This window comes from Barbus barbus (genome assembly GCF_936440315.1).
Source record: "Barbus barbus genome assembly, chromosome: 33".
In the NCBI taxonomy this organism is placed as follows: domain Eukaryota; kingdom Metazoa; phylum Chordata; class Actinopteri; order Cypriniformes; family Cyprinidae; genus Barbus; species Barbus barbus.
This window is the reverse complement of record NC_136761.1, coordinates 20,234,824-20,247,066: the sequence shown is the minus strand read 5'-3', so window position 1 is coordinate 20,247,066 and position 12,243 is coordinate 20,234,824. Positions and strand designations below refer to the sequence as shown.

General features: G+C 38.2%; 1 protein-coding gene across 1 annotated transcript in view; it reads left to right on the top strand.

The window, feature by feature from the left end:
• Positions 1-471: 471 nt before the first annotated feature.
• LOC306852809 (glutamate receptor 2-like) overlaps positions 472-12,243 on the top strand; it is a gene marked incomplete at both ends in the record, with an annotated part of 31,683 nt that continues 19,911 nt past the window's right edge. Inside the window, 2 exons of the mRNA XM_079389902.1 lie at positions 472-556; positions 644-784. Of these exons, the coding sequence (XP_079246028.1) occupies positions 472-556; positions 644-784 (226 nt within the window). The remainder of the gene's footprint in view (positions 557-643; positions 785-12,243) is intronic.

Here is a 12,243-nt window from a genome sequence, read left to right as displayed (position 1 = left end):
TATTTTTAGCACTTGATTTTTTTTTTTAATCATTAAATCAAAATGTGTTTAGAAAACGTTTTTTTTTGTTTGTTTTTTTTAAAGTTTGCAATCAAAACAAACACAAAAAATTGGAAAATGACACGTGTGTTTTGAAGTAGTTTTTAAAAATCACCTCCTTGCTCTTATTATCGTTCGTCGCCGGTGTGTATGTGTGCAGTGCTCTTGTATGTAAGTGAAGTCAACTCACAAGAAGGCGCGCGACTAGGGAGGAGAGGGAGAGAGAGAGCGAGAGAGAGAGAGAGAGAGATAAATCTGCATTATTCCTCCAGAAGCGGGACTGAGGCAGGAGTCCGCGATAGAGGAACCACCTGCAGACAGCAGCCGCCGTCACTCTCCAGCAACGCCTCAATATGTTACGGATTTGATTCAACACTGTGTTAACGACAAATATTTCCTTCAAACAGTGGGTGAACACACACTGTCGTGGAGATGCAACAGTTTAAGAATTTATCGATTTGCCTCATTTCCCTCTTATGTGGGATGACAATTGGAGGCTCTCCAAGTGTTCAAATTGGTATGTTTAGCGTGGGCGTCATTTTTGTTTTAATTCGTGTATACAGTATAATTGTTTAACATATATTTTGTGTGTGTCGTACTACAGGGGGCTTGTTTCCGAGGGGAGCTGATCAGGAGTACAGCGCGTTTCGGATCGGAATGGTTCAGTTCGGAACGGCTGAATTTAGACTGACGCCTCACATCGACAATCTGGAAGTAGCTAACAGTTTCGCTGTAACTAACTGCTGTAAGTTATGTCATTTTTATTTATTTATTTATTTATTTTTATTTTTTTCATAAATACACGTGATTGCATAGTTTACGGGGGTTCGTTTTTGTGTACTTTAAACAAAAGCAGATTTTGGCAATTGAAATGAATAGTCTGAATGCTGAAGTTTTAGTGTGGCTATTGGTAGGAATTCGTGTATAGAGGGATGTGAAGTTGGTTTCCACAGTAACGGAGATGAGAATGAGCTCTCATCATCAGAAGCATGCCATTGTCTTCGAGTCATTTCCCTCCGTTTTCGGCAAAGAAAATGCTATAAATGCTATCGTTTTGGCACAGGAAGCAAGATTTTTGACATTATCAAATATATATAGGCTATATTTTATTAAAAGTAAAAAAAAAATAAAATCTATAGAATTGTATTTATTTATGTTGTCGAATTTGATCAAGATTTTGACCAAGTTATGACCCTTTCACTTATGGCCTTTTAGGTGTAGCTTTTTTTTATTTATATTTTTTAGCCTCTTACACACACTGTTTTCTATATTGGGGTACAATGGGGCAAAATGCCACCTGGGCTTTAAATGATGTCATTTTTTGCTAAAACACCAATGGCATTTTTCAAAACACCTGTAGTGCTTCAGGTAATTGTTTTGGATAAGTGGGATGTAATGGATTTGTCACGACAGATGTGCAAATTTCGTCTATATTGGCAGCTTCAGTCACACACAGTGTTATAAATTGCATTATTATTATAAGTTATGCAAAAGTGGTTATTTCATTTACTATTAAAGTAACCAGGACAAAGTTATACCCCAAAGGTTTTTAATGCTCTAACGCTTTAATGGTTTTTATTAGAGTTATTCCATGAAAGAAATAAAATAAATAAATAATGTTAAAAGAGCACAAATTGATCTTTAGATTTTAAGTAGCCATTAATGCAGACAAAATGTATGCCATTAAACATCCATGTAAAACTATGGCATAATATTTTATTTTGTAGGATTTTTTTTATTGTTGTGGTCTATCAGCATCATGAGGCTAGATAACATACAGTTGTTAACACATACAGTTGATAACACATGCATAAACATGTTTGCTGTTTTTAATGTGGGTAGCCTGTTGAGCTATAAACGGTCAGAAGAGTAAGAAGAAGACATTTCCAGTGCATAAGAAACCTCTTTTATAGATTTTCTGGCCATCACTGCATTAGATTTAATCAGCACAGAACTTTATGAGATTATCATGAATAATTTAAGCCTTTATTAAGTGGATCACTTATTTTTCAAGGATTTCATTTAGTATTCAGTGGGCTAAGCAATATTTCAAAAAGGATTCTCGTTGAAGAAACTCTCTTCAAAAGGTTCAGTTAACATCTTGTCCTTATGAGAACCATATAACAACATTCTATACAATGAGGTCGTGAATGTTAGTTTCCTGTTCATTACAGATGCATTTTTAAACCTATTCCTTGATATTGTAGCACTTATGATCTATAACTTCATTTGTAATGTATATTTATTGAAAAACTAGGAAATGTTTTGAATGCCAGTTAGCCTACAGATGTGTTCCCTGTTTGTGAAGTACGCATCCCATGGCTTTTGTCTTTGAGAATATATGTGAATTTTGTCTTTTAACTTGGTCAGTCTTGCATGTAATCTATAATTTTCTGCTTAAGCTTACTTTATCTCACCTCTCTCGAAATTTACCATTTTTCATCATTATTCTTCAAGATGAGTGTTTTGTTGTAACAATAGGTCTTTCAGGCATTGCTCCTTTTATTTCTCATACATAAAAACCCCTAGATGGCACTATGCATTTACAGGCACCGCTTTGTCATTTCCATCTTTCCCATTCTGTTTAGTGTCTTCTTCTAAAAGCACCTGGGGAGACTGTATCCATCAGCCGTATTTAACCTAGACCACATTCTGTGTCATTTAGACACACTTCCTATGTGAATGTAGATCAGTCATGATGTGTTTTACTTAACATGAAGCATGTGAAGAACACAGTGGATGTTATGATGCAATTATGCGACAGATCAGACTAAGTCTTTGGTCTCTGGTATAGGAAAGGCTTCACGGGTCTTGTTGGTTCGGAAAACATTTACTCTCTCAACCTGACATTTGCTCTGTGTTGTTGGTTAGGAATGAGTCAGAATGATCTTGTTACTTGAAGTATGACAACTCCAGAACAGATAGAGCGAATGGCTCAGTGTTAAATGTTTTTTCTTTTTAATGAGACAAACAACAAGAATGTGCCACCATGGTAGGAGATGTAGCTAATGAGACTCTGTTGGCAAGATGCTGTATTTTATACCAGCTCTTATCTTCAGATGTGAATCAGCCCGCTCACAATATCTGATAACCTGAAAAGCACTTGTGCTTCTTTTCTATAAATACGGCTTGGTCGTTTGTCATTTGCAGCTTCAAATTGGTATCCACTGAGAAATATGTTCTCAAGAAGTGTTGAAGATAACATATTTTTGGTTAAGTTGCCATGATTAATAATAGGTTAAGAACTATAACGATAACGTTAAATAACAGGCTCTGATTTGACCATGATTGCTTGCCCACCTCTCTGAACAAACTAAAAAATTCAAAGCGACAAATAGGCTAGACTGAATGATAAAACACCCCAGCTTTTAAACATGAAAGCTTTATGTTTGCACAGGGCCTCAAAATCTAATTTAGTGGATTTATGAGTCATATTTATATGCATATATTTGAATCAAGAAAACAGATGTGCTGGTCAGCTTTCCTTAGGCTTTCCATTTATCTGGAAGACATATCTGCAGCATGTTTGCTGACATTACACAAAATATAACACAGATTAGGGGTAGATAAATACGGTTAAAGAGTCTGCCTCGCCTTTGCATTTCTTAAAGATTAATTATTAAATTAATGGGATGAAAAATTTACCTTCTTTTAGTATAGTTATATGCAACTCACTATCCTCAGACTAATGTATGTGAAATCAATTATGTGTGTCTTATGAGTAATTTTGTTTTCTAAGTAGTTTCTCAGGACGTTCATTTGCATATAAGCTGACAAATTTCCATTTGGGAGCATTTATTGATATCCACTGTGGTTTTGTCCCTGGTTTTGGAGGCACTTCCAGTGCTGGAACTCACTTCAGTGCATTTGTGTTTCACTAAATGCTCTAACCAAGACACATACAGACATAAACCCCTAGAAATATCAGAATCCATAAATACAGTAAGCAACCTTTCTATGCTGATATCTTCTCGCTGCACATCTGGTTTAGGAGTGTGTGAAGTCTATTAACCACTGGAAATAAATTACGTGATCATGATCAATAGCTGCGTGTGTTTCAATCCTTGCTTCTTGTCATTACATACACAGTCCTTCGACTATCCTCTGCTAACTGGGTGATTCGATCTCCTTTTCAATTAAAGAGACCTGCTGTTTTTTCCTACCTGACACAGTAGGGTTCTTAGGAGTGCTTGCTCTGATCCGGCTGTCACACAGCAGCCTGGGAAATGCTTTAGTGCTACACTGCTGAGAAAAAGCACGGAACAGAAAAAAAGCATTAGAAACTGTGAATGATTTGAAGTCAGGGTCCAAAATAAACTATGACACACCTGCCGATGCAAAGTGAATTGAGGACATTTATTTAAATTTATTTAAATTTCTTTCTGACCATGAAATTGTGTTTTGCATATATTTTACTAAAATATATATACATTTTTGTCATTATGACAGACTTTGTCTGTTGGTAAAACTGCACCTGTCGCAGTATGACTCATATTTCCGTTTTGCTGGCTTAATGCAAGGAATATTTCACATTTGCATTGTCTAAAATTAGCTAAGCCTCATATCTTCCAACAAGGTAAATGCGAAAAGCAACTGATGAGTAACTTGGTTTTATTTACTGTCCAAAACCCTGGTAGTAAAAAGGAATTTTCAGCACGTTGGACAATGCATGAAAATAAAGAAAAGCACATTTGAAAGAAAGAAAGCAAGAATGAAAGATAAAAATTCCTTGTGGCAATTGAAAGAGGCTGTGTTGGGAAGGCGTTTTCAGTGAAGTGCAGTATACAGCAGCTCCCCGCACAGGGATCATCAAGGCCTTTCGCAGCGCAAGCGCCGATCTAAACAATGTCTAACATGCCGTCTTTCTGTGCAAAAGCTGATGTAAGCTTGGCATGACAGAGCCGTGCCCTCTGTCAGCGCAGACCGCCAAGCTGCCCTGTCTTCCGCAATATGATGCCATCGGTCAGGGTTGATGTTAAAGACATTCATGTCCCGCTTGACGACATCCTTAAAGCGGAGCTTGGGTCGGCCACGAGGGCGGTGTCCAACAGCTAACTCCCCATGGAAGATGGACTTTGGGATACGTTCATCCGGCATACGACGCACATGGCCGATCCATCTAAGACGTCTCCTCCAGATCATGGTGTACATGTCACTGCTATTAGTGAGCTTCAGCACGGTGGTGTTCGGGACCCGATCCTGCCATGACAGGCCAAGGATCTGTCGTAGACAACGGAAGTGAAAAGCATTAAGCTTGTGCTCCTCCCGCCGGTATGTAGGCCACGTTTCGCTTCCATATAGTAGAACAGAGAGCACACAGGATTCATATACGCGCACCTTTACTTTGAGAGAAAGGTGGCTGTTGTTCCAGACACGAGACTGAAGTCGCCCAAAGGTTGTTGAGGAATGACCGATCCTGGTATTCAGTTCAGCACCAAGGCTGTTGTTTGCTGTCAGAGTTGAGCCGAGATAGACAAATTTCTCGACAACCGACAGCAATGTGCCATTGATGGTGACGTGAGGGGGAGCAGGAATGTTCTGAGCCATCACCACTGTCTTAGTGAGGCTTATGGTGAGTCCGAACTCTGTGCAGGCAGCGGCAAAAGAATTGCACATCTCCTGAATTTCTTGTTCAGTGTGAGCCACGAAGGCAGCGTTGTCTGCGTAGAGCAACTCGCGCACAAGGACGCGCTTCACCCTGGTTCTGGCCCTCAGACGAGCCAGACTGAAGAAGTTGCATCACACCTGGTGTGCGCAGCAGAACCCCACCTGGATCCGGAAACGCCCATCGCAGCACAGCCGAGAAATAGATGCCAAACAAGGTAGGAGCGAGGACACACCCCTGCTTTACTCCACAGCAGACATCAAACTCGTTTGAGCCGGCAGCGTTGAACTGTACGGTTGCCCGCATCCCATCATGGAAACCTTGGAGTATTGCCGAAAGAGTTGCCGGACAACCGAGTCGCTGCAGAATGTGGAAGAGACCAGAGCGACTCACATAATTGAAAGCCTTAGTCAGATCGACAAACACCATGTACAATGGGCGTTGCTGTTCCACACACTTTTCCTGAAGCTGGCGTACCGAGAAAATCATGTCCAAGGTCGAGCGACCAGCACGGAAGCCACACTGACTCTCCGACAGAACCTGGTCAGCAACAAGCTGCAGTCTTGGGAGGATTGCACGGGCAAGGCATTTTCCTGGAAGGCTAAGGAGCGGGATGCCTCGATAGTTGTTGCAGTCCTGCCTGTCACCCTTGTTTTTATAAAGAGTGATGATGTTGGCATCTTTGAGTTTGCTAGGGATGCATTTATTCTGCCAACAGCATCGAAACAAGCAGTGAAGCCACCTGACCAACACTGCCCCGCTACACTTCAGCAGCTCCGCTGGAATTCCATCGCTGCCCGGTGACTTGCTATCCTTCATAGATGCAATCGCACACTCGATTTCCATTGTTGAAATCTCCGCATCCAGCTCGTTAAAGACAGGTAGTTGTGGTACAGCAGAAGAAACAGCGTTCAAATCGGCGTCCACAGGAGTGCCATACAGCAAGCTGTAATGCTCAACCTATCTACCAAGCTGGCCTGGAAGGTCGTTGACGATGGTGCCATCATTGGCTCGCAAAGGTGCTGTTTTTTCACTGTAGGACCCAGTGCCTCATTGATGCCGCTGTACATGCCGCGTATGTCCCCAGTACTTGCACACCGTTCTACCCTCCCACTAAGGTACTGCCAGTACTGCTTGTGGGCCTGGCGTGTGATACGCTTAACGTCATTCCTGGCCTTACGATAGTGAGCGATAGTGGAATCGTTTCTATATTGGAGAACACTGAGAAAGAGGCTGTGTTGGGAAGGCGTTTTCAGTGAAGTGCAGTATACAGCAGCTCCCCGCACAGGGATGACCCCCATCTATTAAAAGGCCTTTTTTCCCTGGCTGCAGCTACATAACAGAAATGGCCTGCATAAATTATCTGACTGTTCGATTTCCACATTCTCTAGTCTTCTCATACAGAGAGGCAAGCAGTAATTGTGTGCCATCCAATAAAAGCTTTTAAGGCTAAGCCGTGTGAGGCAGCGTAGCTTTGTCATATTTCTGTGTAAGTCCAGTACATCATCTCATCATGACAAATGAGTGAGAGTCAGTACTGGTTAACGTCTCAATATGGCCTCTCTTTTAGTCTGTGCTCAAACCTGTCAGCCTCTTGTGTATAAAAATGGATACTATTTTTCATAGCTCTGAACTAGAGCCGCACAATTGTGGATATACAGTATAGAGAGTAACTTTTTTTTTCTCATGATGATTGTCGTAATTCTAACCTGAACATTAGGGTACTAAATAATGCAATTTATTAGAGGTTCTGAATTATTATTTTTTTTGCTTTAGCCTATTTAAAAAAAAAACATTACAAATCGGTTGATTAAATTATTCAGTGACTCACGTAAATAGGCAGTCACTTGTTTGTTCCTGAAAAAATCAGTGTTTTTTTTAATAAACTGACTGAATAAATTATTTAATAGATTTAAATCATAAATTGACTTGACACCACCTACTGATTTAACCATGTAACTCACAGAAAAACAATACTTGCTATTCTGTGCTGATCTCTCCATTTAGCAAAGATGTTAATTAAAGATGTTAAAGTTATTAAGCAGCCCAACTGTTTGTTACATAATAATAATACTAATACTACTACTACTACTACTACTATTAATAATAATAAAGCTTTCTTAAACACCAAATCAGCATATTAGAATGATTTCTAATCATCATGTGACATGTAACACTGAAGACTGGAGTAATGATGCCGAAAATTCAGCTTTGGCATCACAGAAATAATTATAATTTTTAAATGTATTAAAATAGAAAACAGTTATTTTAAATTCTAATAATATTTCACAGTTGTTTTTACTGTATTTTTAATTAAATAAATGCAGGCTTCGTGAGCATAAGCGACTTCTTTCAGAAACATAAAAAATATTACAGACCCCAAATTAGTAGTGTATCTAAATCATTGTTGTTTAAGATATATGTGCAATGACATGAAAGCGGACTATTCTAAGTAAAATAAATAAATAAATAAAATAAATATATTGCATTGAAGGCACCTAAGTTTAGGTTACACAAAGCACTTTCAATAACCTAGTAAACAAAGAAATAAAACATACTTTCCAGTCAAACACTATCATTGCCGAGATAATAATCCTAAAACTTGAAATGTGCATATTTTAAGGATTTTTTTCAGGTCTTTTTCACAGGAAACGAAGGGACTTCCAGCTAGTATCCCTCACAGCCAGCGCTCCAGACTGCGCCATTGTTTCCATAGTGATGAGCTTTCCCTTATAGGAAGACTTTTCTAACACCCTGTGGTTTATCTATCTGTTTGTAAGCTTGTATACTCGCCACCGATGAACTCCCTTAGAATGAACGTGTGTGTGTGTGTGTGTGTTTCTATGTGTGGGTGGAATATGATTTGTCCTGCCAGAGTGTGAAATCAACTTCATCACACACACACACACACACACACACACACACACACACAGAAAAGATATACACTCTATTCGACGGTCACCATGGAGATGCTGGGTTCCTTTAAAGGGTTGCATTTACATAATGGAAATTGCTTCCATCGCTGTCGCTCTGCTGTAATCCATATAAAGTGTTCATGACTGAAATTAAGCATGACTAATCATAGTGGTTGCTCTCAGTTTGTGGTTACAGTGTGCATGTTTGAACAGGAATTCTCAGAAGTCAATTTAGAACAGTGTTTGAAAGTCCACAAACTGTGCTGCTATTCATGCTGACTGCATTATAATAACTTTCACCATAAGTGCTTTCACTTTTTCAATCTACACAGACAATTACATTATTTTAAACTCATGTCTTGAAGACAGCATGCCATTTTTAAGAATCTTAAAGCACTATTAGTATAAAAGCAATATTATAAAAAAACAGTGTTTTGATTCTAAATTCTGATTGTATGTGCCGTGTTCAAAGCTGCTGTAAAATGACTATAATAACACGTTCTATATCTTCTATATTGAAATGCCAGGTTGCTGTGCAAACGACCTCCAATTAGGCTAATGAACTATTACTTATTGGAGTAAATGTTTATTATGCTAATTATTAGTAATAAATGTAACTGCTTATTGAACAAGGACATATTATTATTTTATAATACACAGGAAATTTTATATAAGTGAAGTGAAGTGAAGTGACATTCAGCCAAGTATGGTGACCCATACTCGGAATTCGTACTCTGCATTTAACCCATCCAACGTGCACACACACAGCAGTGAACACACACACACCGTGAACATACACCCGGAGCAGTGGGCAGCCATTTTATGCTGCAGCGCCCAGGGAGCAGTTGGGGGTTCGGTGTCTTGCTCAAGGGCACCTCAGTCGTGGTATTGAGGGTGGAGAGAGCGCTGGACATTCACTCCCCCCACCTACAATTCCTGCCGGCCGGAGAATCGAACCCGCAACCTTTGGATTACGAGTCCGACTCTCTAACCATTAGGCCACGACTTCTACTTAAATAGTAGAGGAGTAGTCTATGCAAATGATTTCTCCACTAGCTGTAAGGTGTGTTTTAAAACAAAATTATTTGAATCAATTCATGTTTTACTAGTCTATTCCCTTAATCATTCTTCAAGTTTGTTTTGCAGCCTTTGAAACATTCAGCTTTCCTTCTCGCACCATTGAGTGTCTGACTGTTGCTGTTGCTATGGCAACAGCATGTCAATAATGAGCAAACATCAAGTCTCATGTGTTTATACTGGACTTTGACTCCGAGCTACTTACAGAACCTTATTAGATGCTGAGACACATCAGTGCACTGCACTCTCTTCATCCAGCCATTTGCAGAATTTCCTCATTGCCTGTTTTTGTCACACGCACCTGCTCTGCATTCAGGCTTTTATTTGTGCCTGAATTCTCTGATTGTGCATACGGATCAGCTAAATGACCAAAAAATATATAAATAAATAAAAATCTGGTTTAGACAGTTGGCATCAGCGTTGTTACCGTTTACCTAAAACTGAAACTATTAAAAATAATTTGCATTAACTGAAATAATGTTGAAAAAAAAAAAGTAAATATTAGATGAAAAATAAAAACTTAAAAATGTAGTTAAAAAAAATAAATAGAAATGTTGTATCGGCAACTACCTGAAATAAAATAATTTAATCTAAAGCCAAAAGCACGTCAAAATTACTTAAAAATAAAAAAATTAAATAAAAATAATATATATATATATATATATATATATATATATATATATATATATATATATATATATATATATATATATATATATATATATATATATATATATATATATATATATATATAAGTTATATAAAAAGCTTTGTCAAAATATTAATAAATGCAATGGTCACACTTTATATTAAGGTCTAGTTCTCGCCATTAACAAAACAATAACTATAACTTTTGCCTACATAAACTCTTAATTTGCTGCTTATTAATAGTTAGTAAGGTAGTTGTTAAGTTTAGGTATTGGGTAGGACCAATACCTACCCAACAGCCAATATGTTAATAACAGGCATGCTAATTAGCAAGTAGTTAATACTGAGAATTGATCCCTATCCCTAACACCATAGGGGGTGTTGATGGCGCAGTGGATAAGACACATGCCGTTGGTGTGAGAGACCCGGGTTCGAATCCACTGTGAGACACCAATGTGTCCCTGAGCAAGACACTTAACCGACCTCTGACATATATAGCAATTGTAAGTCGCTTTGGATAAAAGCGTCAGCTAAATGAATAAATGAAAATGTAACACTGAAGTGTTACCAATGCAATAACTTTACACAATAATACCCTCCTGCGAAAGAGATTTTTAATCTCAGAGAGTCTCTTCTGGTTAAATAAAGGTTAAATAAAATAAAATAAATAAAAATAATACTATACAAATAATGTCAAAAAACACTGGTTTGCACAATACAAATAAATATAAATAAAAACAGGATTGTAACCACTACAATATTTCAGTTTAGTTGTTGCTATAACATTTCTGGATCATTGATCCAAAAGAGTTATTGTTCTCTTAAAGAAAAGAATATAATTTAAGAATAGCCTACCAAAAACTATTTTCAGCCTAAACGTGGTACTTTTACATTAATGTTTAATAAACTTTAAAAGTTTAATAAAAGCAAACTGAGCTCTCTCACAAAAATGTTCCTTATTTTAAATTTTCCTGAGGAGACTAAAAAAGAGACGATTTAAGGAGATGTCATTTTTGCTCCACTGGTGTCACCAAATGGAGGTAGGAAATATAAAATTAAGAGTAAAGACCCTTTTCAGTCAGGTTTCTGAAACACTCCCCCTTTCTGCCATTGGCTGAACACACAGGTAGCCCCTCCCCAAACAAACACTATTGGTTGAGCCAGTATTGCTTTGTCAGATTGGTATAATCTTTTTTTTTTTTCTTCAATTTTTATTTAGAAAGCTCGGATAGGAGAAATTAATTTCACATTAACAGTTAAATGCATTATCATTTGTTAATTTTATAGAGAACGCTGAGTTTTGAATAAAAAAATCACTCTCCATTTCCAGATGACATGATGGTGTGTTTCGTTTGAACTTTTGCCCCATGTGTTTAAAATCCAATTTTTAGGTCAGGTCTCAAAGGTCAGGCTTTTGTCTGCTTTACCTCCCCCTATCTTTTTAGCATGCCTCTATCCGGTCTCTGTAAACAAGAGGGTTGCAGGGGACTGAGGCCCTCTGTGTTTCCATGGAGCAGCTGCAGGAAGAGACTGTGAGAACCACATCCATCCCACAATGCTCCTCTTAGACCAATGGCAGGAATGTGTCCGCTCAGACATGTCTGCTCACATAAACTTGCTTTTATATGCAGAGGCCCATACGGATTTAAACACACACGCAGAACCAGACCATAACAGCTAGAGCCTATTAAACCTAACCAAAACCAGCCATTTCAGCATTCAAATCCTCAGCACATCATACTGTGAAAAGTGAAGGAGTAATGTACTGTAGACCTTAAAAAAGCAACCACAATTCTGTTTGCTAACATCACGAAACCTATGAAATGGTTTGGCAAGCAGTGATAAGGTGGCATATGCAATACATTAATATGTCAACACATAAGAGGAGGAGGAACACTAAAAATGATCATGCTAACAAATCAACATTTAATTAGACTTACTGTGCACGCTCTCAGTATA